A 22,820-nucleotide genomic window follows, 5' to 3' on the forward strand; every position below is an offset into this window, starting at 1 on the left:
TGCACTCTATAAGGTGCCTGTGCAAATATTTTCAGGTGAACTGCTGTTTAGTGAAGCATTAAAACTTGTTGCAGAGCACTTAAGTAGATTAATTTGTCATTGGAGTTATTATATAAGGTAGTTCGTCGGTGTTCTCATCTTGCCATTACCATTGCACCATGAACTTTATGCTCCACCTTCTCAAATTTTTTATTTCCCTCCTTGCTTCTGAATAAGTTAATAAGTTAGATGATTATTAGCTGATTAACTTGGGAAAATTTGATAGAAATAATCTCAATTATGACTGTTCCGCTAAAAGTTTGGATTATTTTGAGAAAGTACTCCCAATAGTCTGGATTATTCTAGAATAACGCATAGTTGATATTATTTTGAGTGGAACGGTGATAGTTTGGATTATTCTTGTCAATTTTTCCATTAATTTAGCCCTTTGGATTTTGTATTAGCAGCTTAGCACAATGGTTTAACAACTAAAAGTAATCGGTAATCAACAATTCTTAGGAAACATGCCATATAGAAGTTGAACAAAGTAGAAAAAGACAGACAGGAGTATATTTGTTATATTTGTGCTGAACAACTTAATGCTGTCTAAACCACAGGTAATATAGGAATCTTGAAAGTTTGAGATTTATGAATAGAATTATAAATCTGGGTAAATTCCATGTGCAAGGATCTTTCTTGTTATCATTATATATCATGGCGATTCTACCTTGGAATTCGTTATTTCTAACTTCCGAATTGTTGATGACATGTTCACCACTCGCACCATACACACCAGATTGATGGACAACCACATACTGATGATTCTTTTAAATTAATTACTGATTAAGCATTCTTAGGAGGGGAAACAAACTGATAATGTGTCAGGCTCTATACAGACTTCACTAGTAGCAACCTGTTTTACTCGAATTCGGGTACTCATGTTTGACACGGTGAAGTAATCAAGTATCTAACTTGATTATTTCCTGTTAAATTTTTTTATGGTTTTGGCTTAAAATTGTAGTGTCAAACTGTCAATGTGTGTTCATACACATATTGGAGTGTCGTGGACGAAACGAGTATTTGAGGTGATATGAATAGTCCGAGTTTCATCTAGCAGCTCTTTGCAGATTTAGGTCCTTTCTCATACAGTTCCCTCGTCTTTTATTTGGCTACTTCTGGCAAAGATATATCTGTAAGCTTTACCTATTTGTTTAAGTAAATCTAACCAAAAATAAAAAGCGGCATCAAAACTATATGCAGAATTGTGGATCAAGTACCCAAAAAAATATACATAGTTGTCCATCCACGTTCATATAGTCAAATCTCTGAAATTTGCCACTTCCTTCTATGTTATTAGTTTATGACATAAGCATAATAATGAACTTATTACTCTTGTAACATGTCAATTATTAGTACATATATTTCAATATAATTTGATGTCTATATTCTAAGCTATGCATATTAGTGTCCTATTGATCTTTGGATCAACAATGACTATTGATCATCATTGCAAGTCTTGCATTCTCTTTTAGAGTCTTTCCTGAATATCCATTTTTTCTTGTAAATGGAGCTGCATGCAGGTTTTTTGTAGTATCAATACTATCAAATATGCAAAAGCCTTTGTTCAGATCCCTATGTATTAGTAAAACAGAATAGTACTTATAGAGAGAAAATAAGGCAATGGAGTTGGGATTCTGATTTCGGCCTGTGGAGGGTTTAACTGTTTGCTAACTTTTGACGACAAGATACAATTAGCCGAAGGTGCTCTTCAATCCTATAGCTTGGTTTGTCAATCTTATGAATTTTCCCTGCTGGAAATGACCTTCTCCTTGTGATACATGTAATTGTTCCTTGCACTTGTAACCTTAGAGGACATTCATCTAATTAATTTTATTTCAACGAACTTAAAGCTTTAGATTGTTCAGATTGGAGTACAAGGACTACCTTAAATGCAGTTAAGATGGAAGCAGTCAGTGTAAATATCTCTTAAATTTCTTATTTGGAAACATCTTCTGAATTTCATCACTATGTATATCAGCTCCCCCCCCCCCACCCCACCCCCCCCACCCCACCAAAAAAGAAAAGGAAATCTGTAAGGTCTTGGTGTCCCAGCAACTCGATATTATCCTATAATTTATATGCATGTTATTATTCATTGATCGTATATTTGTTGCTGTGGAATAATCTTTTATTTCTTTGTTATGAAGTAGAATAATTAGTAAAGAATTTGACTGATCATAGCTTTTTGTTGAAGGTTGTTATGACATTCTTTATGGGACACAGGAGTGGCTTCACTTTTCTGTGGACTCACATCAAAATAAAAAGGCTTCAACCACAAAGCATCGCTTCCTCTCATGGAAGGTCTGTCCTCTTATCATCTTTATTTCTGTTACCTTTTCTAAAAGATGCTTGAGATATGATCTATTCCACAGTAGTTGCTGCGTTTCACTTTTTCTGATATGACTTGGTCCTTGATATGTGGAAATTGTGGAGTCCTACATTTGTTAATCACAAAATTTCCTTTTTTTTTCTTCACATTTGTTTCGTACTGAATCTGCTTCCTTCCATTCTGAATTCAGTTTAATAGTCAGTAGGATTGAATTTGTCAGCTTTTGAATATATCACTAAATGAAATGTATTCGTTATGCTGTTTCCTTCTACTTATTTATTGTAAGCTAACCTGGAAGTTTCACTTCAGCATCTAATAGAAGCTTTACGTTTTGTTGTTTTAATGTTTTCGACTGCATGATTAAGCCCATGATTCTTGGTAGCTTGATAGACCAGTAAAAAAAGGGTTCGGGTATTAATGTTCTTTACCATGCCATCTCTCTTTGATTCTCCCCTCCAAGAGAATCAAATAAAAAATTCTCTTAAGAATAACCAGAAGCTTAGATATTCTGATTTTACACATGTGGTTGAAAAAAAGTTTCTGAAACTCACTAATGTGAGAATAAAGTGGTCAAGGTGCTTTTAGGTGCAAGGATGCTTCTTTCGGAAAGGAGGAATGGTTAGTTTTTGTCACTTAGTTGCCTGTTGAATTTGATCGTTGTATTGCTGGGAGCTGGAATATGCACCATGAGAGTGACCAGAAGTCTTCCTACCTCTGAATGTTGTTTACTTGTCTTAGTGATCACTTAACAATATTAGATATTCAAAGGGAAGAAAAGTGAGCACATTTCCTGTATACCTGGCTGTACCGTGCATACAGCCATACACTACACCCATAATTGGCTATGTTCTGCTCATTCGCTCATTTGGAACTTTCGCATCTTGCTTATTTGCTGATGTGGTACCCTCCGAAAAAGTGAGCAGTGAAGTAGTTCTGTATGCACCATGTGCACTGGATTTTGTATTAGAAATTGTAGAAGACAGGAGTCAAAGAGCCTAAGTGGGAATTTGTACAACTAGCATGAGAAACTAGGCCATCGTATTATTGCAAGTGGAAAACACTGTAGTTGAAGGCTTATTCTGCACCTTGTTTTTATTCTATATTTTATGTATTATTGTTTCTCTTAAAAGTCTAGGGAGAAGATAAAGTTACTAATTTGAAAGGTTCTGCTGATAAGTTTTGGGCCACTGGAACAATAAGAATCTGCTGCAGTTGATCTCAACTGATTCATTATTGTAACATGACCCATAAAAAGCAACAAATCAAATTTTAAGTCAAAAATATTGTGTATATGGCATAAATTATACATATAGGAGAATACATAAATGATCCAACTCATTTCAGTCTATTAGAAGAATTATTGCTTCATAAAGACCAATAATGCTTGTTGTTAGTGGAATCTCTCTGTTAGTCAAATTGGCACTTCTTGTGAATTATGAAGTCTTCCTGAGGAAGGTAATGCTTTATTTAACAGTTAAGGTTCCTATGGAGCTTCACTGAAAAAGCTCAATTATTTCAGATGCAGTGAAAAAAAGCTCCGTTCAGGACATGGCCTTGTATGGTAACTGGCTGTTTGCCAAAATTTTAATCGGCTTTTGCTAAGCGAACCAGCGAATGGCCAATAGCTAACAGTTGATTGCCAAACAACACGTATATGTGAGCTTGAATGAGTGCATTGTTGTGCTGTAAGGATTCAGAAAATTAGAGATTAAAGTGTCAATGAAGTTTCAGAAAACAGTGATAGTTACTAATTAGGAAAAAGGTAGAGGATCCTTTTTCCTTGTAATGAAAAGCTATATTAGCTTTTGCCTCCTTGAACTGGGTCAGAATCTAAGCCTCAGATTTAAAGAACTGGACCAACCTTGAAGAAAAATTTGTTAGTGGGGTGTTTTACATTATACAACCTATAATTGTTGATTTGATACCACATATATAAGAAAGATAAAGAAAGGCAGCCGTCGCGTGCTAATACAATAGTCATATAGAAGTACAGTACATGAGTCTGGTCTAAAGAATTGGGTAGAGGTTAAGAACATGAAATGCAATGTTTATCTAAGTGAATCTTAACTGTGTTTTTGTATATGCCTTTTGAGGTTAATTATAGTTAATAATCTTTACCTTTACCAATGAAAGAAACCCACTAATCTCTTCTCCCTTCTTTCAGAAAGGGATCTCCTGGGAAAAGATCTTGGTTGAAAGATTTGGAAAAGATTTATGAAATTTAGAGGTGAAGAGGACAATCAGCATATGGTGCTTTAGATAGTGGAATGTGGACTCAGCTGTAACCTTAGTTTTAGGTCACATTACCCAGTCAAGTAGGCCATTTTGGGTTAATGAATACCTTGTTCCGGAAATAGTAAAAGATTCAAAAGGGTTTGGAAAGAAAAGCATGAATTAGAGAATGAGGACAATGTATATGGAATAGTACCAAAGAAGTGCTCTGTGACTCAGCCAATTTGTAGGAAGGCTAGCCAATTTTTGGGATTAGGTTTGTAGTTGAAGATAAACAGATTCAAATTGAAAAATCCGTGTATGGAACTTACGCAGTTACGCCTATCTATGCTGACTCGGCTTCATTTCACTTCAAGTATCCTTGCTTGATTCTTTAAACTCCAACATGGTTATGTATACTTTTACACTTTCTTTTGGACCATTATTATGGACGTTTTTATAAAGAAGCCAAGTCTAACACTCAAACACGTACATATGTTTGACATGGGTACCCGAGTCCATCAACATAGCACATTGTATACCCTGCTATTAAAGCGGATACTCCCCTGATTGATGAGTGTGGGAAATTGTTACAAGATTTGCATAGATTTGGAGAAAATATGAGAAATTATTGGGAATGTTGTAGGTACTATTCTTATAGAAGTATGATTTATGGATTCCAAATTTGCTGTGGGATGCTTTCATTAAGCTGATGACAATCAACACATAACTTAAAAGCTTCCTGGCGTGTAGTTTCTTCACTTAAGACAGCAAAAATGATACACTCTACTCGTGTCAGAAACCAAGAAATAATTGTACCTGCCAAATGTTGTTTCAATTATTATGATATGTTTTCCCATCTATAATTTGAGTCCTTTAGAAAACATACTCATGATTGGATATTCTTATCATATTCAAGACCGTACTTGCCTCTTTCTTCATGAAATCTTGTACTTGTTTACCTAAAACAAAGCATATGCTTATCTCTGGTGAGTATCTTCCCTATGTATCTTTACACGGAGTATAGTTACCACAGTTTGTTGATGCTGTGTGCTCTGGTTGACTGAGGTTGGATAAACGAGATATATTCTGGCTTTTATTACGTGAATGTCAACTAGTTTAGTAAAATTCGAAAAATTGGTATCCCAAACTCGAGATTTATGTCTCGTTTACATCATTGTTGTATCATGGCTTCCCATGGACCTAAAAATTTTAAGGCTCAAAATTACATTTACATCACGACTTAAAGTGCCTGTTGAAAAACAACAAAAAATGCTATTAACAGACTATTGTAGTAAGAGCCTGAACATCATAATATAGTTAGATATTGGAATTAAAATACAAGGGAAAATTCCATTGGAATAATCATTTGAATTAGTTCTACAAAATCCAAGATTTTGATATTCTAAGCCAATTTATAATCTGATGCGCCTCTTTCACTTTTAATTTGAATATCATGGACTAATAATATTCACATAGACAATACCATGCAGAGAGACAAAAACACAGCTATCTTCTAGAAAACATACAATTTAGCAACCCCAAAAACAAAGATGTAAACAAGTACAAACTACTAAGATTAAGACAACATCCTTGTTAAAAAAAACTCTAATTAAATTTCATGTCATCCATGAGGATAGTGCTGTGTTGGTTGAATCTGGAAACCCATGCTTTGAGCTCCAACATAGTTTTCTAGAAAATCACCCCTCTGTATATTCTGTCCCTGCACTTTTAACCCATATGAGCCAACACCATAGGGTGCCATGAACAAATTTCCTTGCATCGTATCGAAAGCAATGGCGGTTGTGTTGCTTGATTGATCCCACTGGAAATGTGTTTTAGGCATGGTTATTGAATTTGCCTGTTGTTGTTGTTGTGTTTGCACTGTAATTGTGGATTGTTCTGGTGAATTAGATCTCTTGCTGCTACTGTTATTATCTGGTGAAAGAGCTTCAGTTTCTAGATTAACAGTTGTTATATCATGAATACTAGCTCTTCTCTTGTCTTTCCCTCCTGAAAGTTGCCTTATGAAGTATTTTTGTGCATGACTGGCTACTTGAGTAGGAGTTCTTGTTACCACAAAATTCCTTGAAATGTTCCTCCAATCTCCTTTCCCATATTTCTTCAAACCCATCAAGAATAACCTGCACAATTCACATAATTTTTTGGCATACATGTCAAAATTATGCCATCAAAATTGCACAACAAAACATTTACCAATATGTTCAATATGTTCAAACTATCTATGTTGTATTCTTGTCTTGTCTTCTGAATATTAATCAGCTCAGAACAGATTGATCCCACAATCAAACAATTACTCAGAAGTCAGTCAGAACACACACACACACACAATGACACAATGACACAAACCCAATTCACCTAATGCCCACTATAGTTGAAATATAGCACATTTGAAGTTAAGAAAGAAGTTCAAGGGAACTTACTTATGCTCTTCCTCAGTCCATGGAACCCCCTTCTTTCTCTCTTGATCCGCGGGCCGAGCTCCGGGTGGACCAGGAGGCCCCCTCTTGCCACCAGGGCTATAAGTGTGTCTGTAACCATCATAGCCATTGTGGTTAACCCATTCTAATGTGAAAGCAGAGGTTGTATCATATCCAGGAATTGGGACTAACCCAGCTTCAATATTACAAACATCATCTTCTAATTCCTTGTATTGTTTTATCACATCTCCCACTGTCTTACCTGGGAGCATAGCTGCCACTTTTTGCCAACGATCTGGTGTATCCTTATCATATACTGCTAGTGCATTTTCAAATATCTTGTTTTCAGCTTGACTCCATCTTGTACTCCTACTTTCATCAATCAACCAACTTGCACTTGAAAGGTATGATGATAAAACTTCCATCTCCCACTTCATCAATAGAAAATTGTACTCACCCAAAAGTTCAATTTTTTTTTTTTTTTGATGAAATTTTGTGTCTATTTTTTTTGGTATCAAAGGGACAATTTTGACTTCATTTGAGTAAGTGAGTTGGGGTGGTAAAAATGAGGTGGAGAGACAAAGAAAGAAAAAGAACCCAGAAAGCAAATGCAGAGGTTGAGATTTTACAATGCCAATTTTAGAGAATTAAAGAGAGAGAGAAGGAGCATTTGAAAGGAATCAGAATACTCCCACCTCTTTTTTTTTTCTTTTTTTTTCTTTTTTTTTTTTTTACTCTTTCATTGGCCTATACCCCTCTTGAGGAATCTAGAAAAAGACCCACCTATGCCAATATCAATGAAAATCTATCCAAAATATCCCAAGCATAGGATATTAATATAAAAAAGATGGAAGATTAAGTATAGATGAGAATCATGAGATGATCAAATTCAACAAAAGAAATTGAGGGTGTATATATTGATGATGATTTAACAACAACAACAACAAAGCCTTAATCCTAAAATAATTCGGGGTCGGCTAACATGAATCGTCATAAGAAATCGTTTTTAGTGACGGAGTATCGATGATTGAACCCAAAAACAATAAAAAAAGGGGAAATATTTCAGTTAATTATTAGTAAAGGAGAAATCCCAGAAGTAATAACTTCAAGCTACCATACCCAAATCAGGAAAGGTCAGAAATAGCACAGAGTGAAGAAATTACAAGGTAGAAATGAAAAGGGTTTTCAGAAGAGCTGAAAATAGAAACACCCAAGTGAGAAAACAGAGTGATTGTTGTTGTTGAAGCACAGAAAAAATTGTAGGAGTGAGAAAACAAAAAAAACCAAGCAAAAAAAAAAAAAAAAGGTTGTGAAAGAGAAAGATCTGTTCTTTCTTCTTTTTCTTTCTTTTTCCTTGAGTTTTGAGCAACAACAAAGTGAAAAAAAAAAGTGGGCAAAAACCTAAAAAAGCAAAGGTAGCGAGGTTCAAGGAATGAATCTAAATTTTAGCACATCTATGCACAGGGAAGAGAGAGAGAGAGAGAGAGATCTTTCAGAAGAGAGACAGAGCAGAGCAGAGACAGAAGAGTTAAGAGAGAGAAAGATGAGAAAAGGGTATTGAAGGTGGTGTGTTGTGATTGGGTAATATGGTGTTTATGGATACTGCAACTAAAAAATAATGGAAAAAGTTCTTGCTTTTATGTATTTATTGCTTTTATATAGGAGTAATTTTTTAGAGTTTATTTTATTAATACTAGTAGTAATAATATAGTCATTTTTTGTTTTTATATTTGTCTATCAATATCAAACTTATGAAAAGAATAATGAGAAAGAGAAAAGAATTGAAAGCTGAGTTTAAGTTATTTATATAATAAATATTATTAAAAGAGACGGTCTAATTTTAATATAAAAGTATACTTAGTTACTAAATAGAGTAAATTAGTCATCGAAAGAAATTAATTTATTCACTGTTGGGTTAATTTTCTTTTTAATGTTAGGTTTACCGTTGCCTAATTTTAATTTAAAAGTAAGCAGTCTCTTACCAGACAAACTCTAAGTATGATAAGTTAAAAGAATTGTTTTTAAAATCGAAAATTTAAAATTATAGAAATACTCCCTTTGTTTTCTTTTAATAGTTATCCTTTATTTTTTCACACTTGCTAATGTAAATGTTTGAAGTTTGAATATTAATATTGCAAAATTTTAATTTGTAAAAATTATAAAAAAAAAAAATGATATTCAAAGAATACATATCGAGACAAACTAAGAACATACATGACTATATTTTTCCTTATTCATTAATCACAAATGGCATAATTTTTTTTTTTTTAATAAGGAGAACAAACTTAGATTAACACCCTAATCTGGAGTCAGCTTAAAATATCCTTGCGAACGATATGAATAGTGTTAAAACACATAATGTAATTATCAAAAAGAGATGGATGGAGTTTTTTTTTTTTACAAATTTATATAATTTTCTTATTTTTTGAATATATAATTTATACTTTATACCAAAACCTATGATCTTTATTATTGAAGTTTATAAGTTATGATTTATTTAAGCATTAGATTAAGGGGAAAGAAACATGGGAGTGACACCTCATGATGCATGATATTGATGGCTACTCCACCTTCCTCCCTTGGCTACCACCAGTCAATTAGAGACTCGTTTTGCTAAGCTATCATTAGGTGTCAAGTGTCAACTCAATTCTTATTTACCTTAATCAAATCAAATTTAAAAGAAAAAAGATTTGCATCTTTTCATAACTCCTCCTTTTCGTCACCAACCAAGCTGGGACATGTTCTTTTCAATTTTGCAAAAGATACAAACATGTCCATCAAATTAACGATCAACACTAGAAATAGCATCACTTTATTCTATTTAATTAATTCAAAATTTTTATATTTAACTTTAGTTTTTAGTAACATAATTATTCTTTAGTTAAGATTTAAATTAAAAAAAAAAATACTGAATTGTCCATGTTATAAATTTGTCATATTAGTGTTCACTAGTGTCCTATAATATTGGTATAATCAACATCTTTTGTAAGAAAATGTAGCTTCTTATTTGCAATTTTTTTGGAGAGACAAAAAGAGTCAAAATAGGAAGAACATTTCAAAACATATATCCCTATGTAGGTTTAGCTAGAAACATCATTTCCTACAAAGTACTTTTACAAGAAGTTTCACTTATAGGACATATTGTTGGGATAAGGATTCGAACTTTGGACAATGTTCTGAAATTTGGGGTGATATTCCATTGAGCTACCACCTGTCCTTATTAAAAATTCTATGATGATTGTAAGAGTAATCTTTACTTTACACTACATTTAACTTTGTAATTGAAGGAAGATTATATTTGCAAACATATGATAGTGGAATCGTTAGATCATTGTATTAATATTCTTAAGAAAAATCACATTTAATAATTATGAGAACATTTTCTAAGGTTCAATTATACTCCTAGAATAACATATTCTTTTACCTCTTTTCTACGTTAAGACAGTTTTTGTATTTCTCTTATGCTCCCTAAATTCTTAAAATTATTTTATTTTCTATGTAAGGATAACAAATGAAATGAAATGAAAATAAGAATAAGATGATAGTGTGCTTTTTTTTTTTTTTAGAGGGGAGATGATAGCGTGCTTAATCAAAGGTGGCGTTGAATTTTTACATCTGGAAAAGGAGAAATTTAATAAGGAGGTTTCAGAAAATCTCAATGTTGACCTTTACCCATATCTCATCAACAACTTTTTTATGTTGCATTCTTTTATAACAATAAAATTAAGTACCACACACAACACACAATGACACAATTTGGGGATTCAAGCTTATTAACAAATACTCTGGATGTACTAATATACAAGTACATATCATTAATGATTAAACTTGGAAATTCTTTTTTATTTTCTGTTCATTTTTGCTTGTTTTATGGGGAATTAATAAGTAATCAAATTGCCACACGATACTTTACTTGGAGCTAGTAGTTATTTGGACATGAGACTACATTACTATAGTCATTCAATATACAGATATATTAGTACGGTAGTACCATGCTTTCTCCAATTCTCCCAATAAGACCATATGAGTCATTTAGAAGAAATCTGACTTCTTTAAGGGATTGTATTATTGCTAATTATTACCAATCTTCCATCACCCGAAATAATGTTGTACGCTGGTCTTATGTTAGGAAACAGATTTTTTATTTTTTCCTGTAATAAAAAAAATTATTACCAATCTTCATTTTTATTTTAAGACTATAAAATATCGAGAGAATGAACATTTTTTTCCAGTTTGAGAGTTGTTTTAGGTACTTGGAACAAGTTCCACTAGTTAATTATCTCAGGATTTAAATGGTGGGAGAAGAATCTACTTTGTCAATATGAATACAAAAAAAAAAATCTCAAATCCTATCCTATTTTGTCAATTTGTTATATTCTCCGATCATCCTACATTCTACATAGTTATTAGTTTTAACCCAAAATCAACACAAAATCAAATACAAACATGAACCATTTATTCAAATTATCAACACAAAATCAAATACTAAGAATCTTTCTTGCAAGAATTGAGAATTGAACCCCGATTAAAACAAGTATCTTACAACTACTCCCTCCGTCCCAATTTATTTGCTACATTTGCTTTATGACAAAGACCAAGGAGGGAGTGGGGACCATTGCCATAACAAGAATTAACAAAAAAACAAATAGGTAAATTGTGGGACCTATGTACTATATATGGAAATATTTACAAAAACCAAGGAGGGAGTGATGACAAATTTGTAAATAAAGTGTGAGATCTATGTACTATATATGGAAATATTGGTAAATGTAGCAAATAAATTAGGACACACCTAAATGACAAAATATAGCAAATAAATTGGGACGGAGGGAGTATTAGACCAATCTTGATCCTCGAAATCAGGTCGACTTGAAACAATACAAATGGAGTTGTATACGATAAATTGAGGCACAAGTGAATAAAACAAATAATTGGAGTAAAAGAAGAGTAAAAAAAACAAGTACAGAAGAAAAGAGCACTACCAACCAACAACTTAAGATAGTTGGTGTAGGGACCACACGGTATGGGTCGCTCTTTCTCATAGGAGCTTTGGATAGGTCAGCTTCCCAAAAGAACAGTAGTTGATCAGAGAGAGAGAGAGAGAGAGAGAGAGTAGAATATTAAGTACAGTAAACACTTAAACATAAACAAACTCAGTACACTAATTTTATTGGGGTACCCTTTCGAGTACGATGAGGACACATGGTGAAGAGTCATTGGGTCAGGTTGTGGCTACATTATTATTTTATTATTATTATTAGTTCGTCCAAAGCAGATGGAGCCAATCATTCTACTTGTCCAAGTAGTCGGAGCCATGTCATATGCCAGGTTAATCATCAATGCTTATTAACTCTACTATTTCAGATTTAATTAGTATGACTACTTCTTTTTGTATTGAAATGTTAAATATCGACCCAAAATTTTTTAAAATCGCCTGGTTTCAACAAATATTTCCAGCTTCATCCTTCCCTTTTTGTTCCGAACCATCACCTCCTACCACCACGACCCCAACTACCACCGCGTTTATCCCCACAGCCGCCACCTTCACCACCCACGATTTGCCCCCCTCCCCCATGACTACATCCTTCACCACCCACGAGCTGCCCCCCACCCTCACGAGCCCCTCTCCCACCCCCGTAGGTCGCGGAAACCAGCACAACCACCTCTTGGATTTTATTTATTATGGAGGCATGGGCGAACGTCGCGAGTGTGGGCCCCACAGACCTCAAATTTGACCCTTAAGGGTTAAAAGGACCCCTCCAAAAAAAATCTTGAAAGGAAATATTTTTTGGGCATGCAAAAAATAACACACAGATCGAGGCGATCTGATTGTATTTTTTTAAAAAATTTCTCTAACAAATTTGATCCTGAAGGGACTAAAATGAACCCCAAAATCTTGACCGACCTATTTTTTTGGCATGTAGACCATTCGCACAAATTGAGCCGAGTCCTTTTTTATTTATTAGCAAACATAATATTCCGCTACTTAATGGAATATTCCCTAAAAAGTCACAGTTTGGAGCATCAATAAAGTTCAGGTATACCAGATGGAATTATAAAAACTTATATATACCACTATAATTATGAAAAAGCATGGGCATATCACTGGGAATTCCCCTTTTATATATATGTTAAAAGAATTAAAGACAAATCATAATGAGAGTTGAAATTTGAACACTACAATATGGAAATGGTAAGACTCTTTGTTCAAATCATTTTTCATCAATTCATATTTACTCATCACAAGTGAAAGAATAATTCAATTGACATACTTTGTATTAGGGTTGGCAATCTGGTCGGGCTGAATTCAGGTTGACATGTTTACATAAGCGGGTCAGCACCCCAAACTTGAACATGACCTGTTTACCTAAACATGTTAGGATTTTCAACCTGAACGTGACTCGTTCATAAACAGGTTGAACTCGTCACAACCCATGTAACTTGAAATTTGAAAATTTCTTTCAAGGTCCAAGAATAGGTGGGCAAGTATAATGCATCCTTCCATTGAGCTTGGCCCAGAAAAAGCATTTTGTTGCCCTTGTCTAAATTTGACCTAATTAGTTAAATGGGTTGGGTCAATTCATTTAGTTAAATGGGTCGAAAACTTCAACCTGAACCCGCTTATTTCAAATTAGGTTCGACTCGGGTTTTAAAATTGGGTCAACTTTTGTCAACCCTACTTCGTATATAGTAAGGACGATTTGTAATTAAAATGACAGTGCAACAACTCCCCGCAGTTTTTCCCACCATGATGTGACTAATGACTAGGTTTCTTCTAACGTACTCCTTTCCGGTTATTATTAGTTTACCCACTTTGACTTTGATACTATTTACATATATGAGTTTGACTATCTTTTGTAATTTGTAATTAAAAAAATATAGTCATGTGAGATTTTGTTAGATTCGTCACAATTTATATTATCGAAATATCGACTTTTGTAAATTTTGTTTATTTATAATTAGATATATTAAGGTTTAAATTAGTGTATCAACAATTGTGCCTCAGAAAAATGAGTATACTAATGAAAAACAGAAAGAGTAGTATAAAAATATACTCCCATACTGTTTTTTTTTGGGGGGGGGGGGGTTCTATAAGATATTCTTAACAAGTTGTACCCTTTAACTTTTCATTAGATCTATGTGATACTCCTTAGTCAAGCTTACGTTAATTTCCTTTTTATGCTCTTTAATTTATATTTACAATAGGAGGAATATTGTCCCACAAAGAATTTACCATATTGTTATATTGTGTTGAATCCTTTTAAAGCTGAAGAATTTTACGTTTAAGATAAGTCTTAAAGAACTTAAAATAAAAACTTTAAAATTGATTTAACAGAGTATAAAAAAAAAAAGTTCAAGGGTGGTTGATAATAAAGTGGACATGGGTTGGAGCCCCAGTGATTACTCATATATTTATAACTCAAGATAAACAAATGTCATGTTGTCACATGCACTCTCCCTTTCTCCACACAATCAAATGTGACATTAAACCATAATCATGACAAATGTGTGTTTCAAGACTCGAACACATGACCTCTCATTTGATATACTAATGCAATAAGCCACTAACCAACTACAATACAATGTTCATGTTGGTTCGGGAAAGGGGGGAGGGGGAATGATTTTAAGACAAGATTTCAAATGCACGTCACTAAATAATCTATGACATATGACCCGAGACAAGAACTAGTTAAGAACGTCACCGTTGGATTTGCTATGAATTTATTAAATATTTAAATTTGGTCTCCTAGTCTTACTGCATTTTAACCATATTTATAAGCAAATATATATAAGAAAAAACAAATTCATGTGTAATTTAGTACTCCCTCCATCTCATAATATAAGTCATTTTTTTCCTATAAAGTGTCCGAAAATATAAGTTATATTTCTATTTTCAATCAATAATTATGTCCAAAATACCCTCATGAAAATAATTTACTTCCCAAAATGTCCTCATAATTCCAGCTTGCAATGCACCATTAATCCATTATTAATGTCAAAATGGAATCTTTTACCCCATTCAACTCCTCTTCACATTAAAACATGCAATATCAATATTCAGTTTTTATTTTTTGTTATAAAGAAACAGGGCCGGGGCTAGAATTTTAGGGGCCCTGTGCGAATTCTTAAAAAGAGGCCTTAAAATCTCAAGTTTTTTCCAAAGATGATTATTAACTAAACAAACTTTGTATATGTAGAAAATTCACAAAGATGATATATAATAAGAATATGAATAACTCATACATATTCTAAATTTCTAATAGTCATACATATTCAAAAAAAATTATATTGCAAAAGAAGTGTGTGAATGTTAGATAATTAAAAGATTAAAGGAATCAATTAATGAAGATTAAGAGAGATTTTAAGAAGATTGATAGTCGGATAGTTGTAAAGATTATTGGGTTTTAATGGATGTGTTGAAAACTGAGATAGAGGGAGTGATAAATGAAGCATGAAAATATGGAAGAGGCTCGTAAAGTGGGAATTAAGAAGTAAATGCAAAAAATAAAAAAGTTCAAAGCACACAGCTGTACCGCATGGAAAGACTCACCGGTGCAAAATTTAAATTGTAGTTACACGGATTCGAACCCTTCACCTCATATAACTAAGGCCCAAAACACACCACTGCTCCATACACTTTTATTTGATTTATTATTGTTACAAACATTATAAGTACAGAGCTTTTGGGGACCCTGTCAAACTGAGGCCCTGCGCGGTCGATCACTTCACTCCGGCCACACGTCGGCCCTGCAAAAAAAAAAAAACACAATAAAAATGGATCTTTTTGTTGACATAAAACAATAACCCACTTTACCTTAATACTCGCGTAGAAAAAGAATCAGAATTTATATTGTAGGACGGAGGAAGTAAGATTTACCTCAACGTGTATTTTTAAAAAAACATTAAATTTCATATTTAGCAATAAAGAATGCATCGTCTAATCTGATCTTAACCAGAAAAGTAACGAGTTTCTCAAATGAGGGGGAAGAGAATAGTCATCTTTTTTGTACTCCCTCTATTCTTTTTTAATCTACACACTTTCCTTTTTAGTCCATTTCTTTTTAATTTACACACTCTTGCTTTTTCTATTTGTGGTAACATATTACATGTACTTTCTCCTCCTTTTCCACATATGTCATTCAGTTTTTAATATTTTAATCCACTTATTTGTTTCCCCCTCTCTCTCTCACTTTTTAGTTTCTCTCTCCACCTTTTGAGTTTTTTTCTCATATTTTTGTACTTCTTCTTTAGTTCTCCACAAAGTGAAGTGAGTAATTAAAATAAAACGGAGGAAGTAATTTACGACTACTTTTGCTTGATAGATGGCCAAATGGGACAGAGGATGGCATGTGGCTTGTGAGACTTTGTGTAGGTTCTAATATTTTTGGCCTTTGTGAGGTTTGAAAGTAGGAGAGAGCGAGAAACTTCAGAGCAACCTCGCATTGTGATTTATGGGCTGGTAACAAATTATTGGGGAGGATTGAGTATATGAGGATATGGAGTAAAGTTACTTGAAATAGAGGTGGAGAAAGGAAGAGATGAATCAAAAAATCTGGACAACCTTTTAGCAATGATGATGGCCTAATTTTTGTACCCAAAAGGTCAAAGGAAATGGGAAATATTTTGAGAGATTTAGGAAGTATTATCTCCCTTTTTTTTACCCTTTTCACTTTTTTATGCGCGTCTGTCATACACGTGTTTTGACTTAAACTAGTTATTAGGTCCGGGTTATGCTCGGGGTAAGAAAAAAATTCATTTATTAATATAATACTTTATGATAATAACACTAAATACAACATACAAGTTAGCCTAATGGTTAAAACTTTAGTATATGTACTTGAGGTCTCGGGATCAAACCCTATACTTTGCAATTTCTTAATTTTTTTATTGTACATAGATTAGATGAACTAAAATTCCCTAGGGAGAGCACCACGTGAGTTTCTTGTTTTCGCACGCCTTTTAATATATTTGTATAGATATCTTTTATTATATATTAGTAAAAATTATGACGAAAATATTAATAAAGTACTAATTGAGCGAATCAAACAAGACCCCATATGACTAGTATATTTTTTCTTATAAATTTTAAAAAATTGAGAAAAAAATTGAGAAGATTCTCTTTAAATATGAATAGTGTCAAGATTTCAAGCGAGAAAGATTAAAGAAAAAAATAGAGGGAGAAAGATAATTTCCTTTTTATTTTGGCATGTTCTTTTTTGTTGCTTTTTTTTTTTTGAAAAAAAATAAGGAAAGTTCAGAAGTTGAGAAAAATTCAGAATAAATCTAAAATAAGTTGAAGAGAATAGATCTTAAAATTGTCATCTCAATAAATTTATTATACTTTCCTCAAATATCTACTTTACAACATTTTGTCTTTGTTAAGTGGTAGCAAAAAAAAGTTAACTTCATCAAATAAGATAATTTCAACAAAAAGCTAGAAAGTTAAATTCGGCAAAATTAAGTTCAGTTCAGCTACAATAAGTTACAGTTAAATATAAGTTAAATTTAGCCAAAATAAGTTAAAATCAAACAAAAAAATAAGATAAGCTCGACAAAACAAATATGTTAAGTTTAACAAAAATAACTTCAGGTTAAATAATTCTAGTTAAAAAAAGAAGAGTTCATTTCAGCAATAATGCATTAAGTTCAGCTAAAATAAGTTATTAAAACAAACTTTTATCTTATGTGGTAACTTTAATTGCCTATTTTTTCAATATATACATCATAAATTAATAATGTAAATATTTTTATACAATAGGTCTTTTATATAAATTTTCACTTATATATTATTAAATAAATTAACCTTTAACATTGTGCTATCTATATATTATAAAATTAGTAACCAAAAGATTAGGATGTACTATCTCCATCCCAAAATATAATTCCTGTTAATTTTGCACAGTATTTAAGGTGTATCTTTGATCTACGATATTTTCTATTTCATATTAGTAATATTATAAATGTACATATTGAGATGAATATAATAAGATCCCACATGAATATGTTTTTTCATATACAATGATAAAAATAATTGATCAAAGTTTTTAAGATTTGACTTCCAGAATAAAAACCGAACTATATCTTAAAATAGAGAGAATAGTAAATTTGTTGACCTTGAACCAACTATAACCATTGAAAGGAAACCGACGTAGTAATTGAGTATTTCTAACCTTTAACCGATTGAACACGAAAGCGGTCCCCTATAATTACTTAATTAGTCTTGTGATGTGACCAACTACGCAACTACTCCCACTGTTAATTTTGTAGGTTTATGTTACCGTCAATTGGTCAAAAAAAAAAATAAAGAAGAAGAATTGTGATTTGTGAGTATGTTTTAGGTTTTTTTGTCAAAAATTATTTTATAAAATATAAAATTTGTGGGGAACTATTTTGTATTTTATTTCGAAAACAAACCTTAAACAAAATATTATTTACTATAACAAATCTTATACCTTATTCCGATCATTGATCCAAGCCTCCAAGGTTATGACATTCATCATGTCATGTGCAAAGCAAGTGTGTTTTTAAACCTAACAAAATCCATGATATGATCAATGTTGGAATCTTGGATCAATGATCAAAACAAGACATAAGGTTTAATCTCGCAAGAAATTTTTTGTTCAAGGTTTGTTTTTGTAAAAAAGATATATAAAGTGATTTCTCCAAATTTTATGTTTTACAAGGTGATTTTTGATATCGAAGGCCGTTGCTTTGAAAAGGGGTGGACGCTCTACGCTGGACCTCATTGTGAAAGACATCTGGCTTATGGGAGATAGTTTAGCTGCTTTCACTATTACTCATGTTAAACGGGGAGGCAATATTGTTGCTCATTTTATTGCTCGTTTGTGCCCTTCTAATGTGGAACAATTTTTGTTGAAGATTTTCCGCAAGGTGTTTTAGCCTTGGCGAATATGGATGTTTCTTACTAATATGCCTCACCATTTTTTTTGATTTAAAAAAATTATGTTTTGTGTTATTTTGTCCATTTTTTAAAGCGTTTTTTGTTTCTCTATTTTACCCATTACTACTCGACACGTCTAGCGGTCGACCCCGCAGCAAACCGCCCTACTTTGTCTACTCAATTACTCTCATTGCTCAAATTGCCTGGGAACCAAATTCTGTCCCCCCTTTCTCCCCATTCTACCCTTTTTTGTCCCATCACTAATACTACTTTACGTAAAGTTTAAGAGTATTTTCCCCTAAAAACAAAAAGTATAAGGTCACTTCAGTATTTGTATTATAAGAATCAAGGTTAGCGTAGGGCCTCTTCTATTAGATTAAGAGAAATTATATTGAACTGAACTGAACTGCATTGAATTGAGATAAATTAAATTGTAAAGATAAAGTAAACTGAACTAAACTTAAGTGAAACTGAATTGAACTGAAAATAAGTCTAAAAGAAAAGGATCTTAGCTGATTGGAGGCCATTCTTCTACCTTTGTGACAATGATTCGATTATTGCTCCCTGTAAAATGGGATTCTTAAATTCCCTCTTCCCCCTCACCTCACTTATAATGGATATTCACCTTACTTTAAAGTTAAATAATTTGTATTATACATTTATACTCAATCTGTTTTGTGAAAGTCTTTTTACGCTTTGTTTGAGTGCAATGCATTTTATAAAGATCTTCAAGTAGTAAGTGATGACCTAGTGGTATTGACACCATCTTCGATCTCAAAGGTTTTAGGATTGAGTTTCACCCATTGCAAGAAAGATTTCCAATTTTCTCCCTTAAAATAATAGTCTATCGACAAAAGAGAATCTATATAGATCTTCTTATTTACTTTATTTTTGTACTTGGTGAAGTTTTGTCCCATTTTCGCACTACTTTCACCTCATTTGTTAGACCCGCGTTTTACAATTATAGCTCACAATCGCATTCTCTCTCCTACATAAATAAATACATAAATAGGATTCACTTGCCGACACTCTCTCTGTTACGTTGGTTTATGTTGCTAGTTGCTACAGTTATACGGAAACCCTTAAAGAACAAAGGGACTATATCAATCATGTAACAAAATTACCTTTTTTTAGGTTACGTTATAAGGGATCTAACACCCTGTTTTTTCAGACTTAATTTCAGGTCAGCTTAGTTGGCTCCAACTCGAATGAATTCAGTTTAACTCAACCTAAACTCAACAACAACAAAAACAAATAATAATAAATAACAGTATAATAATTATGATATTGTTGAGCCTAAGGCTATGTTCAGTTCACCTTATTTTTGCTTATTTCAGATCTAATCAGATCAGATCAGATCAGAAAAAATAAGTTCAGATCAGATCATGCTTATATTTAAAAATCATTATATTCGTTACATATTAGTAAAATTATAATAATTGAATATTAATAAAGTATCATTGAACAATCAAACAAGACCACATGACTATATTTTTTCTTATATATTAAGAAATATCTAAGAAGATAGATCTTGTAATTAGATCAGATCAGATCAGAAAAAATAAGTTCAGATCAGATAAGTTCAGATCAAAAAATTTCAGGTGAACTAAACATAGCCTAAATATACCTATCGAATACCTCAATATACCTACCGAGCGAGTTCACCATATGCCCATATTTAGGCATGGATATCACTGAAAATGGTTTATAATTCCCCTAATATGCAACCCATGGGGTCTGTGACCTAGGATCTGCGAAAAAAATGTTCGCAAGCGTGATTTATAACATTTAAATTCGTATTTTTTGCGACGATTCTAGACATTTACCAGTTTGGACATATTACTATATGTGTGGGACCTCCTCGACAACATTGGGATGATTTATGATGTGATTGAGACCCTGTATATTGCAATTTAAGGCCACCACATGCTCGTTCGTATGCTCGGATTATTAGCTCTCAAATGTCCTTTGATGACCCTAGGTTGCATCCAATATGGTCTGTTTCTAGGACCCCGAAAATGCCGAAAAGCAAGTATATAATACGTTCATATTAGCTATTTCGTGCTTTCAGCGACAATTTCTTATTTTTCTAGGCTTGACAATATATACTACCTCTGTTTTTATTTAGTTGCAACATTTTGACTTTCACGCTTGCCAATGTATAATTTCAAATCGTTTTATCTCTAATTGTATGTAAGTAAAAATTATAAAAATTCGATATTATGAAAGCTTACATCGAAACGAATCAAACAAGACCCCACATGACTATATTTTGTTTAACATATAAATCAATAAATGTGGTCAAATAAGAGAACATGAATAGTGCAATTTGTCAAACGTTGCAACTAAAAAAGAACGGAGGTAGTATTAAGGATCCTCTTGAGAACATCAAGATGTCTTGGATTGACTTTCTAAGTGGTAAGGGACTAGGACCCTCTACATGGTCTTGAAATGTTTTATATAACCTATTTTGCATCTTTCTAATTTACCCCAAAGTAGTTTTAAAGGCCACCATATGCCAATTTCAATGCATAGATACGACTTCAAATGATCTCCTATGATCCTAGAATGCATTTCTTAATACGACTTTAACATATTTGAAAACATTCCTAAAATTTAGTTGTTTATTGTTTTTTGTGGACTTTATCATCCATAAAATTTCTTCTTATTTGAAACCTTTTCAAGTATTTCGAAACTTATTTTTACTTATTATTAATAAATATAAAAAGCGTGGGTATTTTAGGTATTGTAAGCCAAGCTTATTCATTTCGCAAATTAGATCCTGCACCGAGGTGTAGGATGAGCATCCTACACCTTGCCCATGTGGCTGATTTTTGGCAATATTTTTGAAAGTGGGCCAGCTCTTTCTCTCTCATCACGTGAAACAATTTTTTTAATGTACAAATGCATATGGTTTGGTGTACAATAATCTACGAGTGTACATTTAGGGATTTTCAGTGATCAAAGCAATGACCATCAATGTACATTGTGATTTTATTGAATTTCGGTTTGAGAATGTAATTGTACATATTGAATTTCATTAGTGAACAAACATCAACACCAGTGTACAAAGAATGGAAATTACTCACTTGACATATTTCGGTATGGGACTGTAATTGTACATATTGAATTTCATTACTGAAAAACATCAACACACCAGTGTACAAAGATTGCAAATTACTCACTTGACATCAACTTCATGAATTGGGTTACTTTCAGCTGGGGGATTGTCATTGTACATTTTGATTTTATTAATGAACAACCATGAAGCCAAGGATGTACAAGGAGGTTGAGTGTGGAAAAGAGAGAAGTGGTGAATTTCGGTATGAGACTGTAATTGTACATATTGAATTTCATTAGTGAACAAACATCAACACACCTAGTGTACAAAGATTGCAAATTACTCACTTGACATCAGCTTCAGGAATTGGTTACTTTCAGCTGGGGGCTGTATTGTACATTTTGATTTTGTTAATGAACAACACGAAGCCAAGAATGTACAAGGAGGTTGAGTGTGGAAAGAAGAAGTGGTGAACAGTATATGGGGGACATCAAATCAGTTATTAAATGGTGAACAGTAATGTCAAATCATTTACTTTTTGGATTTTCGATTTGTACATTGGATGTAAGGGAATGTACATTGGCTGTCAAATCAATTACTTTTTGCATGTTGAATTGTGCGTTTTATTCTTCTTGCCTTGCGTTTTGGACAAGGTGCAGGATGCTCATCCTACACCTTGGTGCACCATCTACGCATTGTATTCATTTTACCTTTATATTCTCACATGGGACACTTGGTTAGGTAGAAAAGGCTTAATTAAGTAATATACCTAGTTAACTAACCCCCTGGACCCATATTAAGGCCCATTTTTCTATTTATATCAATGGTACCAAATTA

At 32.8% G+C, this 22,820-nt stretch overlaps 1 protein-coding gene and 1 long non-coding RNA gene across 2 annotated transcripts; one reads left to right on the plus strand and one right to left on the minus strand.

Annotated features, from left to right (window-relative positions):
• The first annotated feature begins 2,069 nt into the window (after positions 1 to 2,069).
• LOC125499547 (uncharacterized) lies at positions 2,070 to 7,469 on the plus strand. The gene is made up of 2 exons (XR_007276447.2): positions 2,070 to 2,340; positions 4,533 to 7,469. It is a non-coding gene; the product is annotated as an uncharacterized LOC125499547 (long non-coding RNA).
• Positions 5,895 to 8,634, minus strand: LOC104900000 (transcription factor DIVARICATA). Its single transcript, XM_010687312.4, has 2 exons — positions 7,024 to 8,634; positions 5,895 to 6,723 (listed from the first exon to the last, which is right to left on the minus strand). Exons 1-2 carry the CDS (start codon positions 7,455 to 7,457, stop codon positions 6,204 to 6,206), a joined length of 954 nt encoding a protein of 317 aa, XP_010685614.2. The 5' UTR covers positions 7,458 to 8,634; the 3' UTR covers positions 5,895 to 6,203.
• Positions 8,635 to 22,820: the final 14,186 nt, after the last annotated feature.

Source organism: Beta vulgaris, chromosome 7, assembly GCF_026745355.1.
Source record: "Beta vulgaris subsp. vulgaris cultivar EL10 chromosome 7, EL10.2, whole genome shotgun sequence".
Lineage (NCBI taxonomy): Eukaryota > Viridiplantae > Streptophyta > Magnoliopsida > Caryophyllales > Amaranthaceae > Beta > Beta vulgaris.

Bases quoted from the DNA above. Each gene is read 5' to 3' on its own strand.
- LOC104900000 (XM_010687312.4), bottom strand. From the start codon at position 7,457: ATGAAGTGGGAGATGGAAGTTTTATCATCATACCTTTCAAGTGCAAGT. The intron at 6,724-7,023 runs GTAAGTTCCCTT...TGAATTGTGCAG, and splicing joins TGGACTGAGGAAGAGCATAA to GTTATTCTTGATGGGTTTGA.